This window comes from Equus asinus, chromosome 9 (genome assembly GCF_041296235.1).
Source record: "Equus asinus isolate D_3611 breed Donkey chromosome 9, EquAss-T2T_v2, whole genome shotgun sequence".
Taxonomy (NCBI): Eukaryota; Metazoa; Chordata; class Mammalia; order Perissodactyla; family Equidae; genus Equus; species Equus asinus.
The window spans coordinates 33379352-33397154 of NC_091798.1; the positions used below are offsets into that span (position 1 = coordinate 33379352).

Below are 17803 nucleotides of genomic sequence, written 5' to 3' on the forward strand. Positions count from 1 at the left end.
ACACTTGAATTATCATTATTTTTGCACATCTCCTATCATTCTTACTCAAGTGGAGCATCTTGAGGACAGAGCTTATAGGCTATTTTGTTTCAACCACCTTAGCCAATAGCAGAAATAGAAAGCGCTCAATAAATGGTAGCCTTCATGTGTCATGAGCTGTGTGGGACCATCACGTTCACTCTTTCATTTACTTGTCAAACAATCCAGTGCCATAGCACTAAATATCCCCATTCCCTTCATCCCATCTCAGAGATGAGGAATATTGAGGCCTAGACAACAAAGTGATTTAGCCAAGATCCATATCTACTAACACAAAGGTGGGGCTTAAACTCAAGTCTGTCTGACTCCATAGCCCATATTCTGAACAGAAATTCTCAAAAATACCTGTACATCAGAATCACCTGACAACTACCACGTCAAACTCTCCGGAGCTGGAGCTCCAGAGTCGCTAAAGCTCTGTAGTAGATTTTAACACAACCAGGCCAAGGCTTTGGGAAGCTCTGCTCTCAAGCACTACACTGTGTTTCCTCCTCAGTACAGGCCTTTTAAATGAGTGAATAAGTGAATGAGTGCGTGATGGCTGTAATTCTTCCATTGATCATTCATTCCAGCGTTAAGGTTTGCTTTCAAGCAATGACCTTTATTTTAAAATGCAAATACTCCTGAGAGACTGTCTCTAAATTTCTGATATCTTTATCAGAGACTTGGTTACAGAGAAACTCAACCTTGGTGGCTCTGGGAAGTACCTATTTAAGGACAGGGTAGGACCAGGTACTAAAATTCACACCTTTGGTACCTCAAAGTGTTGCAAGACCCCGAAACTTGGGGCTCACTTAAAATTCCTTCAAGTTTGTTAATGTTGTAAAGCGTCCCCTGGATAGGCCCTTAGTTGCCCGAGGCTTCTATCTCTCCTCCAGATCTTCTGCTATGTCAGACATTACCCGTGACAAGGGCTCTTTGGATGGTCCAGGAACACTCCATCTGTGTGCAGTGATACCCTCAAGCTTTCCTTTATCCTCTTGAGCCCACTCCTTAAAGGGGTGATGTCCCTCTTCATGACTGGCAGCTTCTCTAGAAGCCAGACCTCAAGCAACTTAAGCAAAGGCGGCACAAGTGTCCATCAACAGATGAATGGATAAGTAAAATGCAGTTTTATCCTTACAGTGGAATATTATTCAGCAATAAAAAGAAATGAAATATCAATACATGCTATAACATGGAGGAACCTTGAAAATATTACACTAAGGTGGAAGAAGCCAGTCACAGAAAAACACATATTATATGATTCCATTTAATACAAAATGTCCTGAATAGGCAAATCCTTAGAGACAAATAGATTGATGATGCCTAGGGCTGGGGGAATTGGTGAGGAATAGGGAATAACTAATAGATATAGGGTTTCTTCATGGATTGATGAAAAATTCTAAAATCTATTGTGGTGATAGTTGTACAATCTTGTGAATATGCTAAAAACCACTGAATTATACACTTTAAAAACATAGATCTTATGATATGTGAATTATACCATAGTCTCAAAAAGAGAACAAGGCAGCACAAGGCGACAAAAGCATTGTAGTGAAATTATATATGAGAATTGTGAGATTCCCAGACACCCATCACCACTGGAAAAGACTAAAAAGTTCCCCTCATCCAGAGGGCTGTATGGGACCGTACTTATGAACAGGTGCTCACCTTAAGATATTTATAAGTTGATTCTATCCATAACTTCCTACGTTACTTTTTTCTCTCCTGAATTTCTTTCCTCTAATTTATTTACCCTTTTCTTTTTTCCATCCCTTGTGGGACTAAGTTCACAGTAATTCACAGATTAAAAATACAAGAAGTCAGGCACATAGTATTATATTTTTTGGGAAAAGATTATAAATTAAAATGTAAAATTTGGCTGTTGCTTTGCCATTTTTGCTACAAGCAATGCTAGAGAGCTGGCGCTCATTATTTACAGTGGGAGAGAAGCATGTTATAATGTTTAAAAGTAGAACATGATTCCATCAGAGTCTCTGTGTGTCCGAGTTCCCACCCCCTTCACATCCCCATGACCATGGCCTAGTTCAGGGCTGCATTACCTCTCGCCTGGACCATCGAAGCAGCTGATTTCCTGCCTCCAGCCTCTCCCTCCCTCCTTAGTAACTCATCTTCCATCACACTGCCAGAGTTAGCTTTTAAGAAATGCAAATTTGAGGCAGTACAGCCCAGAGGATAACAGCTTGGGTCCCAGTCTCAGACTTCCTGGATTTGAATCTGGGCCTCACCACCTACTAACTCAGTCAACTTAGGCAAGTTACTTAATCCTCCTGTGAATCATTTTCCCCTATTTTTACTGAGGGTTAAATGAGAGCAGTATGTTAAGTGCTTAGTCCAATGACAGCTTTATAGCAGTCAGTCACTATAAGTTTTTATTATTACCCTTATATCAAATGCTGCCATATTTACTCATTTCTACATAATGAAATCTAATCATTGGTCATGCAGGAACCTGTGACATCTAACCCCAGCCTGTCTCTTCCCAGTTTGCAGCCTTCTCTAAACACATCAGGCAAATTTGTGACTCCAAGTTTTTCTCAAGCTCTTTCCTCTGCCATTTCTGTATCTCCAATTAGAAAAGTCCGTTCTTCATTCCGGAAGACTATAAGGCTATGAAGCGACTGTGAAGCTTTTCCCAAATTCCTCTTTCCTCTGTGTTCTGACAGCACTGTTGGGGTTTGAGAGAAGTTGACCAAAGTGAGTCGTATTTTTTAGGTAAAACAAAAGGACTTCTTGGAGCACTAGATAAGAGAAATGAGAGATAAAAGAAGAAAGGATGACTTCTAAGCTTACATCTGGAACAACTGGGCATGTGCTGGTGCCATTTATTAATACAAGAAAACCTGGGGAGGATAGGGTTTTGAGGGACTAGTAATAAAGACATCTGTGCTAGTTAGGTTGGGTTTGAGATGCCAATCAGGTGTCCAAGTAGATTTGGTAAGTAAGCAGTTGACTATATGAGTCTGGGGTTTGTGGAATGGTCAGGGCTGTGGATATAAAACTGAGAGTCACAACAGTATAGGTGGGGCCAGTGAAGATAACTTGGGCAAGCCTGGGGGACCAGAAACATTTAGGGATCAACTAGAGGGAGAGAAACCGGTTAAACATCTACATGTCAGTTTACTCATCCAGTACTTGCTTGAAGTCAAGTACTGTCTTCTTTATCTTTGTGCCTAGTGATGTTTGACATACACTTTTCAATAAATGCTTATTAAGTTCATTTCAATACTAAAAGCAAAGAATTATGGGTTCTTACAAGTCTCCAAGCCATACACTTTAATGATTTAGCAACATTTGCAAAAGAAGCGTGAAGGACAACTCCAGCATCTAGCTTCAGGTGGAATATGGTGGAGAGTTCCATTACTGCTATAGACAGGCTGATCCTCCCTGTCCCCTAACCTTTCCCTGTGCCCTTTCCCTAGGGACACACTCCAAAGGGCATGGCCTCAATGCTCATGGGGGCAATGGCGGAAAGCCCAGGATCCCAGCGTGGTCCTCAAGGCTGAAGACCAGGGGTCTTGAGAGAGCAACAGCTGCTGGTACATATGGTTGATCAGTTGGAGTTCCCCTTAGTTCTGGGCTGAAGCACCTCCATGTACACAATACCTAATTTTCTAAAAGATTGCATGGGAAACTTTCTCCAGTGTCTTGTCATGTTTTTCCCATGACTTTAATGGTTTAGTATTCATATTTTTCTGACCTTGTTGTTTCTATGAAGCACTTAAGAACTTGTAAATCAAGACATGTCCCTCTTTTTTCTGTCGTCTTGCCACTATTCTGATTAGGCCTTCATCACCTTCACCTTGACAAATTCAGTAGCCTTCTCTCTGGTCTCCCTGCCTCGATAGTCTCCCCACTCTGCTTTGAGAATAACCACCTGCTAAGAACTTCGGCAGCTTTCCCATTGCTTCCTGAAAGAAAAAGATTCCAATACTTTAAGGTTGGCATTCCAGGTCTCCCACAATCGATCATTTCCAGGCAACCTTTCCAGTACTAGTGCCCATGAACTATATCCTGGCTTGTAATTCACCAGGCCCCCATTTTTTACACAAAAGAGTTACTGTGCTTTCTCTTTACTGTATTTCAGTACCTGCCATTTCTTTCACCCAGGGTGCTTCACTTGTTACTCCATCTGTTAACATCCCACTCATTCCTCAAGTTCCAGGCCAGCACCACCTTCTTCAGGGAACCATCCTTACTCACCCCATTGGAAGAAGTCCTTGTCAATACTTCCAAAACAACTGGTTTTTTTTTAATGACGCCTATATGATAGATGTGGTGATGATGATTATGGTGGTGAAGACAGATAGAAAGATAGATAGAGATTTTGATTGTTTTCTTCTTGCCTTGAAACTCTGAATTATTTTTAATTTCAACAGACTGTACCTAGCACAGCTTATAGAAGGAATTCTAATAATATTGACTGAATGAATGAATAAGTGAGTGACCCAATTGACCCAATAGTCCATTTGTAATTAATCCCCACATCTCACAGTTTATCCATTGTATAATTCTAGGTCTTCATATATCGAATTTTCTTAAAGTTGAGACTTTCTATGGGGTGACCATGAAGTCATCACATAGGTGATGTCCATAGGTGACAAATACTAATTGAGTATGTGGTATGTCCCAGGCCTTATGATGGATTCTGAAAAGCAAGTTGTAAATAAAAACAACACGTTCCTGCCCTGACAAAGTTTATAGATTCATGGAGGTGACCGCAATTAAATAAGCACCGTAGGGGCTGCTTCCAGGAAGAACTGATATGGAAGCTGAGACCTGAAGGGGTCATAAAAATTAGTCCTACTCAACTGTATGTGTGACAGTGTGTGAGGTAAGGGTAAAGGGAGGATCATGAGGAGGCTGGGCAGAGGATGTAGAAGAATGAATAGAGTAGGAAAAGTCCTTGTAGGAAGAGAGAAGAATCAGAAAATTAAGAGATTCTTATGGCCAGAATATCAGTGAGTAAAATGGAGGAGATAGGCTGGGAGAATGTGCAAGTTTGGCACAAAGAGCACTCTGAGATGTGAAAAATATGCTCATATGCTCAGAGGGTCTTTGAAGGATTTTAAGCAGAGCACTGACATGATCAGACCAGCCCTTTGGAAACATCGCTGTAAATTCATGTGCAACATGCACAGGAGACGCTAGAGATAGGAGCCCTCAGGAGGAAGCTCTTACCAGCAGCCCAGGCTGAGGGTGACTGACTGGCACTTAGTCCAGGTCTTTGCCACAATAACTGCTGTCTCTGCCTCTTCTCAGGGCTTCCAGGGCAGCAGCTGAGGAGACCCTACCAAGGAGCACCACGCAGTAAATGCTGAAACATTGCACTCCGGGATAAGAAGCAGTAACATGGCAGCACCTGTTTGAAAGGAATTAAAAACCAACAGACTCCATTTAGAAAGGAACAATGTCCAAGAAAGGGCGAAATAAGGGCGAGAAGCCCGAGGCGCTCATTGTCGCCCTTCAAGCTGCCAATGAAGAACTCAGGACCAAGCTCACCGACATCCAGATAGAGCTGCATCAAGAGAAGTCCAAGGTGAGTGAGGGCTTCCTGTGGCTGTAGCCTTGAGAGCAGTTCTGGCCCAGCTCTACCTGCCAACCCTCCTCAGTGGGCTTCTTCCTGCCAGTTGCCAAAGACGGCAACAACCCCTGTACACATGGAGATTCTCTTGTGTGTGGCAGGAGGGAATTCAGCACAGGATACACAGATGGTCAGACTCACCTGTTCATGGGACTGATCTCTGCCTCCTCAGGAAGCCTGGTTCAGGAAACCAGGTATAAAAATTGAGACAACCACCCCCACCGCTATTACCTCCCAACATTTAGTAGTGTATGACCTTGGGCAAGCCCCACCCTTATCCTCCGTAAGTTATTCTCCCTATGGCTTTTAGAGCAGTCTTTCTAAACTGTATCACATCATGTCACTGCACTGCTTGAAACCCTCCAGTGGCTTCCTACCTCTCTCAAAAGATTTTCCCTATGACTCAGGATATTTCCTCCAGCTCTCTCTTTGACTCTCTTCCACTTCTCTGCCCTGGATCACTCTGTTCTAGCCTCTCTGCTGGATCAAGAGAGAGATGCCGATCACATTAGGGCCTTTGCTCTTTTCTTCCCCCATCAGCTACATGCTCCTTCCTTACCTCCTCCAGGTGTCAGCTCCAGTGATGTTTATCTGACCACTGTCTCTACAGCACAACACTGCCATGCTCAGTTACCCCCGACAGTCTGACTATGCTTGATGCATTTCACAGCAATTTATATATCTATTTATTTACTTGTTTAGTGCTTATCTCTCCCCAGTCCAGTGTAATCTCTATGATAGCAGAGTCTTACCCTACCTCTGTATCACTAGAGCCTAAATAAATGCCCAGAACTGAAAAGCTCAATATGTATTTGTTGAATGAGTAGAGGAATGAATGAAAGGTGATTCATTCCTTATACCTCAGTTTCTTCATCAATAACATACTACTGTCTTGTAAAGCTGTGATGAGGTTTAAATTAGGCAAGGATGTAAAGTACTTATGAGGATTAAATGAGAAAATTCATGTCAAATGCTCAGATTGCTGCCTGGCACATAGTAAACTCTCAAAAAAAATAATGGTGATATTCTGTCTAATATGCTCTGCACTTGAATCAGTTGCTAACTAGTCTTAGGAAAGTCTCTTAACTTCTCTGAATCTCATCTCTTAAATGGATATGCTAACACTTATCCCACCAGAGTGGTGTGAATATTAAATTGGGTGATGAATAGGAAGGCATTGTGAAATATTCAATGCACATAAGATGTATTTTTTCGATGCAAACTGGAGCCAACTATGTTAATACAAAGTAGGCTTATGTACGTAACTCTTTGTATAGTAAGAAAATGTTTTTTCGAGCTATAGATCACAAACCAAGAAAAATCCTTATTCTGTTTTATCTACCTCTTCTTCCTTGTCATTACTATTAAATTTTAATTAGTTATCTTCCCCAAAAGTCTATTTCTCCTAGTTTCAGCAATAATAAAGCTTGGATCCGCCAAAGCCCCTTGCCTCCTATCTCAGCTGTGCCTTAACTTTAGATAACCAGACCCCAAGGTAAAGTTGTGAAGGATATGTCTTAGTTTCCATGAAACTAAAGGGAGCATGATGTCATAAAAAAAAAACAAAGAAAGAAAAACAAGAACATTTGTTGGAGAGTCAGAAGACCAAGGCACTGTCTTTATCTCTCCTTGGGGACAAATTTAAGTGTCTCAGTGTCTGGATCTGTAATTCAGATGACTGAATCTGTTTCCCCATGTCCATGTCTCTCCAGCGTCATTGTGCATTAGAATAACCTGGGGGAACTTATTAAAAATTAAGAGCCCTGGGCCCGCAATCCCGGGATTCTGATAAAGTAAGTGAGGTGAGGACCAGGACTTGCAATTCCAGCAAGCAGTCCAGCAGTCTCCGTGGAAATGGTTCTCTGCCTTCCTGTTGACAAAGACTCCACTCTGAGATTCCTTCCAGGTCTGACAATCTGTGAACATTTCATTGGTTTTAATGTTCCCTGGGGCAAAGTAATGTTCCCAGGGAGGCAGTCTCCTTTAATTGTAGTAAGCACAGGATGACGAACTACATTCATAGGAAGGAGCTTGTCGTCCGGAGACTGGTAACCATAAACTGCTGCTGATTTACAGACAGCACGCTCACGAGATTTCAAAGAGGCGGGGGCCCCACAGCCCCACCACTGCCGATTTTCCACACATTCAAGCCTTTTAAAAAAGGGGTAACTGTCAAGTGGATGAGGCTGCCTGTTTATCCAGGGCCTGGCGCTGGTGTCGAAGCCAGCAGGTCAAGCATAACCTCCCCTTCCTCTGCCGACAGATGGGAAGCCTCTTGAATAAAAGCACTACCTTTACCCTTCCCTCTGCCGGCTGCCCAGTCTCCCTGTCTGTGGCAGTTAATTACAGCCCCAGCACAGGGGCCAAAGCAAGGCCCACCCCCGTCAGCAACCTTCCCCAAAGAGCAAAGGGAATTTTAAGGGCAAACAAGTCATAAAGCAGTTCTATTAAAATAAATATGATTGTGCTTCCAAAGGCCCAGGCTTTAAGAGAGAGAATATGAACAATGCCAAGATGTGAATTCACACTCTCAGTTTGGCTCGGAAGCTATGATGATAAAATGACAATTTAGCTACTAGGATATAGACTAAGCTAAAGAGTGGAAAATTCTGGGGTGCCGGGGCATTACTCACTTTTCCAGAAAGGAAAATCATCCGTTAACTTTTACAGAACACGTTGTGTGTAGAGCAGAGCCATAAATGCTTTGGGCTGATAATATAAACAGCTATGCTTTCTTGAAGTTTTACTCTCTGTCACACACTGTAATAAGCGCATTTCCTCCTGACCTCATCCCAGCTTGTTCACTTAGCACTTGAGTGACCCTGAGCAGATTATGAAACCCCTCATCTGTCAAATGGGATAATAGTAGTGTCCGCTTTGTAAGGGGGTATGTACATGTGTTAGTTTTTGAGCAGTTAGTTTGTGTTTCGGGACGTTAAGTGTTTTAATTCAGTTATCTCCTTTACTCCATACCCTACGCCCTGCTTCTGGCAACCACCAATGTATTCTCAGTATCTGTGAGTTCAGTATTTTTGGATTCCACATATAAGCGAGATCATACAGTATTTGTCTTTCTCTGTCTGACTTATTTCACTTGGCATAATGCCCTCAAGTTCCATCTGTGTTGTCACAAATGATAGGATCTCCTTCTTTTTTATGGCTGAATAATATTTCATTGTGTGTGTGTATGTATATACATAGATACATATATATACATACCGTATTTTCTTTACCCATTAATCCATTGATGGACACTTAGGTTATTTCCATGTCTTGCCATGCTTATGCTCTTAAAAATTGTAAAGATCTGGAAACAACTAGAAACCTTAGGCAGAGGAAGGGAGAATCACAAAACTTTTCTTTCTACTATTATGCAAATTTCAAATTGAGGAAGAATTGGGAGATGGGGTGGGAACTTACCCATATCCTGCTCCCATAGATGTCTTCATTTTCACCACAGGGAAGTGAAAGAAAAATATTAGACACAGTCAACTTCCAGGAAATAGAAATTGTCTAAAAGACTTGCCAAGCATTGGCTCTAGCTCCTCCTGCGTTCAGATGCTTCTCAGGATCCTTCGGGTGTCAGACCTCCCCTGACATCTAGTCTAGGTAACACTGTTCTCCTCCTTCCATTTGCTCTAGTATGTCCCCCTGTTATCTTTTTATCATAGGACTCTGTACTGATTGAAGTTATCTTATTTGTTTATTTGCTTGTTTATTGCCTGCTGCCCCTACCCCAATAACCTGTAAGCTTCCTATGGGTAAGAGACCATGTTTGCTTAAGGTAAACCCTCAGTGAGGTATCCCCAGTGCTGAGAATGTGGCCTGGCATGGAGGAGGTGTTCAGTACTACTTGTTGAATGAATTTTCGTGATCTCTTTTTTAAAGCTTTCCCAACAACCCCATGGCATAAGGACCATTATAGTATTTATTTAAGTGGGAAACTCCAGGCTCTGGTAGAGAAAAGAATTTCACCCAGGTCTGTCTGTTTCTTGGACCAGCAGTCTGAGCCATTAGGCTGTGGTGTTTTGCTCTGTCCATCTCTTTTCTGGTCACTGTGAGGCCGTGATCCACTGTACAGGGTGTGTGAGCACACCAGGGATGGCTGGGGGATGTGACATCCACCCACCTGATTCCCCAGGGCTTCGAGCTCTCCCTCACAGGCAGCCTACAGCCACAGTGAGCCCTGCGGGCACAGTGACAGAGGGGACAAAGGCACAGGAGCAGAGAACAGGGGCTCCAAGGATAGAAGCAGCGGGGCAGGGTTGCAGGGTCTGATAGGAGTCAGCTCCAGACAGGATTTTCCACCACTGGAACAGCCCTCAGGCTGCAAAGCACTTTTACAGTCCTCACAGCGAGCCTGGGACAAAGGCAGGCCACAGATTCTTATTCTGATTTCGCTGAGAAGGAAAATGAGTTCCAACTGGTTAACTCATTTACTCCCAGCGACACAGTGAGTGGAGGAGCCAAAATTCTCTAAGGTGGTTGTCACGGTCGTGCTGAGTATCTTACTCCGCTGCACTCTGTTGCCTCCAGGGCACTCTCAGAAAATCAGCCGACCTTCTCTATGCTCAAGTGCCTGCTCCACCGCCACCAGGTTCAGGGCCCGAATTTGGCACGTGATAGTTCTCGCTTTCTGCACCTTTAGTTTTGTTTTCAGGATGCGTTAAGTGGCTAAAAGCAAGAAATAAAAAAATAGAAGCCTTTGTGCTTCCTCGGGTTGTATAAAATTTCCCTTGTAAGCGACCTTCTTGTAGTGGCAGCTTTTTTCTCCTTCACATCTCCCGTTTCAGAGTGACTTCACACCATGAAAATCCCTGCCACTTACTGGGAGTTTAGATCTCCTGGAATATCCCAAGCAGTAATCCGAACCAAAGCTTATGTCAACTTGTCTGGTCTTGATAACCTCTCAACCCTGCTTACCTTTGACAGGCTCTCCAATTTTTAATCCTAGATTTCTGAGATCACATTACAGCTCAAACATCACCAGCTTCATCTTGGCAGAATTCGCACTGGCATTTTTCAGGAGGCAGACTAGAATTAGGACAGAAGAGGAAACTACAGTGTGAAGCCTGTGTGGGGTAGTCCTTCCTTTGGTCATAGTGTAAGCTTTCCCCAGTAGGATTAAATTTTCCTAGTGATTTTTTTTTTTTCTTGCTTCTATAAAACCTGGAGCATAGAAGGTATTTGGGAGCTGTATCTTTCAAAGCCCTGTTCAGTGCTCACCCCCTTGCCCTGTCCCACCCCACACTCCACTCCTGCTGCGTACACATGATCCACGTGTCTTCCATGTTAAGATGAGATGCCACCAATGCCAGTGAACTCAAGACATCCAGAGGAAACCCAGTTTTATCTTTGAACATCTCTTTCTGTTAGGAAAATAGTGCCTGTGGTCTTGATAATGTAATAATAGCAATGTTAGTCTTATCATGATAATATGGGTAGTTAGATTTAGATTGTTGATGGTATTAACATAGCATTGCATGATATAATATCCACATATACAATATTCATCAAAATTAATATTGTAATATCTACCATGGATTAATAATTATTAATCTCCCATGTGTTCCAGCCTTTTCTGAGAATTTTTGATACATTTTCTAAGTCAGTCCTCTCAACAACCATATGAGGATATCACCAATTCTAGTGGATACATGAGAAAACTGAGGCTGGAGAAATGAAGCCGCTTGCCCAAGGTTTCAGAGCCAACAAGGAGATCTGGATCTGACCCAGACCTGGCTTCTGGCCCTCCCTGGGCTCTAGTCAGCTTTCTTTACTTTGTGCTTATGTAGAAACCATTCCTCACTTTTCTCATCTGAAATTCAGATGAAACAAGTGCTACCTACATTGTGTTGCTGCCGAGGAGGTTAAGTGTACTGATGTGTGTGATGCCTTTAGAAAGATACTGACTCATAGTAAGCCCTTGATAAATGCTGACTATTATGTTATCCAGCTGAAATGTTGCTCCATAAAATGTTTCCACTAATCAAAATTGATGCTTTCTTCTACTAAATAATTTTTTTCCATTTCAAAGTATTATCATCATATTTTTCATTGTTAGGAATAGTTCTTCATCTTTTTGTATAATCATTCTCATGATTTACATTAAGATTTTAAATTCTATTTCCTTAGTGGTGTGATCTGAGCTGCAAGTAATTTTCAGAAAATGGTTTTAGTACAGAATTTTCCTTGGTTGTTTTTTCGTCCCAAATGTAAGTCACATCCTTCATATCACCTTCATAGTGAAACACTTCTCCCAAGCTTTAAAAAAAAGTCATACCTAGACATCCTCCCCCAAAATGCCAGTTTCCATGACAACCAAAATAAGTGGGTATAAAAAATGCCAAATGTAATTCATACCTTTAAATTTTCTTTGAGTTCTATGAATTCATTTAAGTGATGGACAAGAAGGCCAGGGTTTGTTTGTATTTGTTTTTGTCTGCGGGCTGGAATATATTTTCCATGCACCTGTATTTTCACTTTTTTTTCCTTTTTTCATTCCTCTCCTCTGTAGTCTACACACAAAAGATTAGTGTTCATAAGCTGAGAGAAATGACAGAATCGCGGAGTGATTGGCGCGCCTGGAGTCGGGGAGAGCTGAGGGGTAGAGTGAGTAGAGTGGGGGTAGAGTGAGGAGCAGAAACGCCAGCTGGAAGTCCAACCAAATCCAAGAGCCTGAAAGGTGAAGCCGAGGTGTTGGGATTTTATTCCTCAGCATAAAGCAGCCCTGGGTAATTTCTGAGCAGCCACATAAATGGCATCAGAACTGGGTTTTACTACGAGAATGTCACCCGCAGTGTGTCGGGGGGAAACTAGGGTCATTGAATGAACCTCCAAGAACTCTAGAGCAACGCTGTCCATGAGAAGGATAATACAAGTCATGCATGGAAACCGTAGATGGGATTTGGAAATCTTTTGTAACCACAATTTTAAAACGTAAAAAGAAACAGAATTCATTTTAATCATATACTTTACTTAATTTGTCCAAAATATTATAATTTCAACATGTGGTCAATATAAAAATTATTAAGAGGATATTTTGCATTCTTTACCTCTCACTAAGTCTTTGAAATCCAGTGTGTATTTTACACTTAGAACGAGTCTCAATTTGGGTGATATTCCCAGTGCTTGGTGTATTCCGAGGCCACCGTATTGGACAGCACAGCTCTGGAGCATATGAGATAAGAGGCATCCGGGGAGGGACCTTGGCCTGAGCAGGGTCAGAGGATGGTCATTCGAGAATGCCTGGCTGTTTCCTTGACCAGGCCTCCTTGTGCCCTGAGTTCTTTTAGAATGACCAACATAGGAATAGTTGCTGTGCCTGTAAAATAAAATATTCATAGAATGCCGTGTGGACTTAAAAAATCCTGTTTTAGCTAAAGGTAGGTAAACTGATAAGGTAAGTAAAATCTCAGACATTTTACAGTATAATTACAATGGTTTCAATAAGGAGTTTGAAGCTTAACAATGTTCAGCTGGAAAAGCTGTTAATGATTATTTTATGAAACCTTCCAATTTTACAAATGTCAGAGACTCAGTATCACTCAACTAGATATTACTCCTGGGGCTGCCCAATTCTTTCTTTTTTCCAGGTTACTCTGTGTGTGTGTGTGTGTGTGTGTGTGTATGCAGGCACACACGCACATGACAGAGAGCGAGAAACAAAGACAGGCGGCAGAGATGATGTGGGGGAGGACAATAGAACAGGATCTAAGAGGCTTTTTTAAGCCTCAAATGCCAGGACTCCGCCCTGATCTACTGAACGGGAGACAGACTCAACCAGACGGAGGTAGCGGTGTTGCTAATCTATGAGGAGACCTGTATTATCATTGGCAATGTAACAAAACACAGAAGATTTTTTTATAACCAAAATACCTGAAAGTACATAGGCTTGAAGGAATACTTTCTTGAACTACTTGGAGTGTTGGCTTGGAGAGGAGCAAGAGAGGGAGAGGAGTGGGAGTAAAGAAGGAGGCAAAGAGACATCTACGGGGCATGCGGAAATAATAGCCACTAAACTCCTTTAACAGAGAGAGGGCCCAATGAACTGCTGGGTTTTTGGGTGGTGTGTGTGTATGTGTAAAATTTGGGGATGGAACCAAGTTGCCATAGTGAGAAGGGTGAGGCTGAGGATATATTGACTGTCTTCATTCTTCACTTTCCCCTTAGCAGCAGCATCTTCTCTTCAAAAAAAAAGAAAGAAAAAAATAGAAAATATTTTATATTACTTTAGGCACTAACTTATTAGTCTGATCCTAATATTGAACTATGAACTATCCCGAGACACTCACATTTACCCGTTTTGACCCAGCTGGGGATAGGTAGTCTAAAAAGCTCTCCGGGGAATCTGTTCTGAACGCCTCCCCACCAAAAGCTTATAGCACTGCTTCCTGATTTTAACGTGTATACCAATCACCTGGGGACTTATTAAAATTCACATTTTGATTCATAGATCTGGGATGGAGCCCCGGATTCTGCATTTCTGACAAGTTTCTGGGTGACCCCTGTGCTGCTTGTCTACAGACTACACATCAAATAGTAAGGCCCCGGATATTTGTCTGAACAAAATAATATAAGCATCCTTAGGTATTTCTTCCTTTTACACAGTGTATTCCCAGCTTTAAAGCCTGTGGTTCCCTTCCCTCAGAACACACGGTGGCCTGGAATTTGAAAAGAGATGAGGATTTAAGAGATCATAGCAGCCTGTGTTGCAGATCCTGCCTAGGAGCGCACCTTTCCTTTGAGGCTTCTCTTTTCATCTTTTCGCCTCTCTCCCTTTAGGTATCCAAGCTTGAAAGAGAGAAGACTCAAGAAGCAAAGAGGATTCGTGAGCTGGAGCAGCGCAAGCACACAGTTCTGGTGACAGAACTCAGAGCCAAGCTCCACGAGGAGAAGATGAAGGAGCTGCAGGCCGTGAGGGAGAATCTCATCAAGCAGCACGAGCAAGAAATGTCAAGGACAGTGAAGGTGCGGGATGGAGAGATCCAGAGGCTCAAGTCAGCTCTGTGCGCTCTCCGGGACGGCAGCAGTGATAAAGTAAGGACAGCGCTCACCATTGAGGCCCGGGAGGAGGCCCGAAAACTGTTTGATGCAGAGCGCCTTAAGCTCTTACAGGAGATTACGGACCTGAAAACTGCCAAGAAGCAGGTGGACGAGGCTCTAAGCAATATGATCCAAGCAGATAAAATCAAGGCTGGGGACCTTCGGAGTGAGCATCAGTCCCATCAGGAAGCCATCTCGAAGATCAAGTGGGAGTCGGAGCGGGATATTCGGAGGCTGGTTAGTAACCCAGTGCAGTGAACCAGTGCAGAACTGTTCTCTTCCCAGGTTTCAGAGCGCCATGGGGTTTGCTTGTTAAGGTGTTTCTCATGAGTGGATTATAAATAGTGCCCACCTTTGGTCTAGTGCTCGATCCAAAACACCAGTTAGGTCGATAGGTAGGTAGGTAGATAGATAAATAGGTATGCCCAAACCAAAGCTGGAACTGCAAAATGTAAAAGATTTTGGAATCACATGTCTCATAAAAACTAGATTCTTCCAGCCCCATACATATGGGAAGTATCTATTCAATGATTCCTGTTTTCTTGAATGTCTATAAAAATATTCTGAAGTATGCACTCTTCCAAAATCAGCATGTTTTCATGGACTTTCCATTTGTAAAATGTTGTTGGGTTTTTACAGGGGTAAGGAAAATTTCTAGGGCTTTCATGATGTCTGAAAAGGGCAGCCACTGGGAACATTCTGAGTGACTCACCAGTCTTCTTTCCAGGAACCATGTCTGAAAGCAATAGAGATATAAAATCCTAGTCATTTTTTAAATAGATCTTTTTTTCCCCAAAATAAACAGGGTCATTATAATTTTGAAATTGGATGTCCTTCCTAAGTATCTTGTTTGCAGTCACCAATTTTCAGGATTTACCTCAACCCCTACAAAGTGGGATCTTTCTTTTTAATATGTATGACCAAAAGCCACATCGGTCTCTCACTATGCTTAAAAACAAAACAGAGATGATTATGATGTGAAAGCTATAATGTCCTAGGATGACCTTGTCCATTTATTTTAGAAGAAACTGCATATATACTCATAATCTTTAGCATTAGTTATATTTTAGTTATATCTTATCAAATTAACCATTGCCTGTTAGAATGTACTTTATGCTTCTCTAAAAATAATATTTTCTTAGGAGAAATTACACTTTCCCTTGTTTCTGTTGATTCTAAGCAGTTATTTTCTAAGAATTTTAATTATGTTCCTTGGACGATATCTCCAGGATTTCAGTTTTAAGTAAAAAGCGGCTACCATTAAACATTTTGAAAAGCTAAACGTGTACTTTTCTTCACACTGCAATACAGTGTAACTGTAAAATGTTGCCCTTGCCACAATTCCCTCATTCTTTATCTGCAATTTCTTCTGTTGCACTGGTTGACAATAAAGACCAAACACAGTGCAGAAGTACTGGTCTCTGCCCTGTCTTTGGTTTTCAAAACTACATGGCTGATAAGAAAGAATCAGGACTGTGAACTCTGGAGTCAGCAGGTAGGTAAATGAAAAGGGAGCTTTACATTAAATATTTTTGTTTGTTGATGGTTTTCCATGTAAAATCTACAATTGTATCCACTTGTTGATCTGTAATTTTTTCCATGACTTCCTTTCACTGGCACGTTGCTGAAGTAGACATGAAATCCCTCCTAATAACGATATAAAATCTAAGCCACTGGAAGAGTTGTTCAAAAATTGGGTATAGAGCCAGCCCTGAGGGCCTACTGGTTAAAGTTTGGTACACTCTGCTTCTGCGGCCTGGGTTCACTTCCCAGGTGTAGAACCACACCACTCGTCTATCAGTAGCCATGGGGTGGTGGCAGCTCATGTAGAAGAGCTAGAAGAATTTACAACTATACACAACTATCACCAGGGTTTGGGTGGGGGGAGGTGAAGAAAAAGGAGGAAGATTGGCAACAGATGTTAGCTTAGGGTGAATCTTCCCCTAGAAAAAGAAAAAAAATGGGTGCAAACAGATTAACATGGGAGACTTTTTCAATAATATGGATGCACTTGTCTTCATTTTTTCCTTCTTCTTATCTTGGTACTACCCCCACATCCAGCTCCATTTTTGAAAACAGAAAGGAGAGAAATGGGAGCCATTCTGTCTAGAAAATTTCCCCAGAGAATTCTGATATGTACCACCTTCCCACCTAAGAACTAGAACTTTGGAAGATTTCGGTATTCTAAAACCAGCTTCCACGCTTATAACCACTATGCAATAGAGACTTCTCAGTACTAATTACTGGATATTCTACAGAAGAATGCTTTAGGAATTGCTGGAAATATATAAATAATCTTGGAGTCGGTATAGCATAGTGCCTGATAGAATGGGCTCTAGAGTCAGAAGACTGAATTTAAAATCAGGCTTCACCACTTATTAGCCATGTGACTAAGATCAAGTTTTTAACCATTTCAGGTCCTGTCATCATCTGTAAAATAGTGATAACAGAACCTACATAACAGGATTGTTATAAAATGAGATAACGTATGTAAAGCTCTGAGTATAGTGCCTTGAATGTAGTAAAAGATCAAAAAATTTCAGTTGTGATAATGGTGATAATGAGGATGATTGTATGGGGAGTAATGGAATGATTCCCCAGCAAGTTCAAGCAGGAAGGGTACATCAGAATCCACTAGGAACATGTAGATCTGGAGCTGCGATAAACTGTAAATCACACCAGAGGCGACAGGTCTAACGAATGAATGTGCTACTCACTGAAGAATAACAGTGGGGTCAAGTCTTCAAAAGGATATAGAAACTTAAGACAATGCTTTTATTCCCGAATTAACAGGACAGTGTTTGCTGACTCGCCAAGTTTCAGACATCCCAGGACCATGCAGAATTTAGCCCACCACCCTCCCAAAATTGATCTAAAATGTAATCATGTAACTTGGAGACAGTAGTTCACAGATACTTATATGTGGGAAGATGTGACTATGCAACACAATTTCTGTCCCAAATATAGAAATTTTTTTTGGTCTAAGGAACATAGCAAAAAAGAGATTTATACAAACTGATTTGTTCTATATAAGGACACATTTTTATAAAGAGGAGAGCAGTATAATATTGTTGTGTTAAATGTCTCTACCCTCTCTCTATCTTGAATATTCTCATGGAGTATAATGAAATG

General features: G+C 41.7%; 1 protein-coding gene across 3 annotated transcripts in view; it reads left to right on the forward strand.

Moving 5' to 3' along the window:
- JAKMIP2 (janus kinase and microtubule interacting protein 2) overlaps positions 1-17803 on the forward strand; it is a 146228-nt gene that overhangs the window by 84653 nt on the left and 43772 nt on the right. For all 3 annotated transcript variants that reach the window (XM_070517244.1, XM_014854809.3, XM_014854810.3), the window contains exons 2-3: positions 5305-5581; positions 14411-14908. In XM_070517244.1, coding sequence (XP_070373345.1) covers positions 5453-5581; positions 14411-14908 — 627 coding nt within the window. In that variant the 5' untranslated portion in view covers positions 5305-5452. The remainder of the gene's footprint in view (positions 1-5304; positions 5582-14410; positions 14909-17803) is intronic.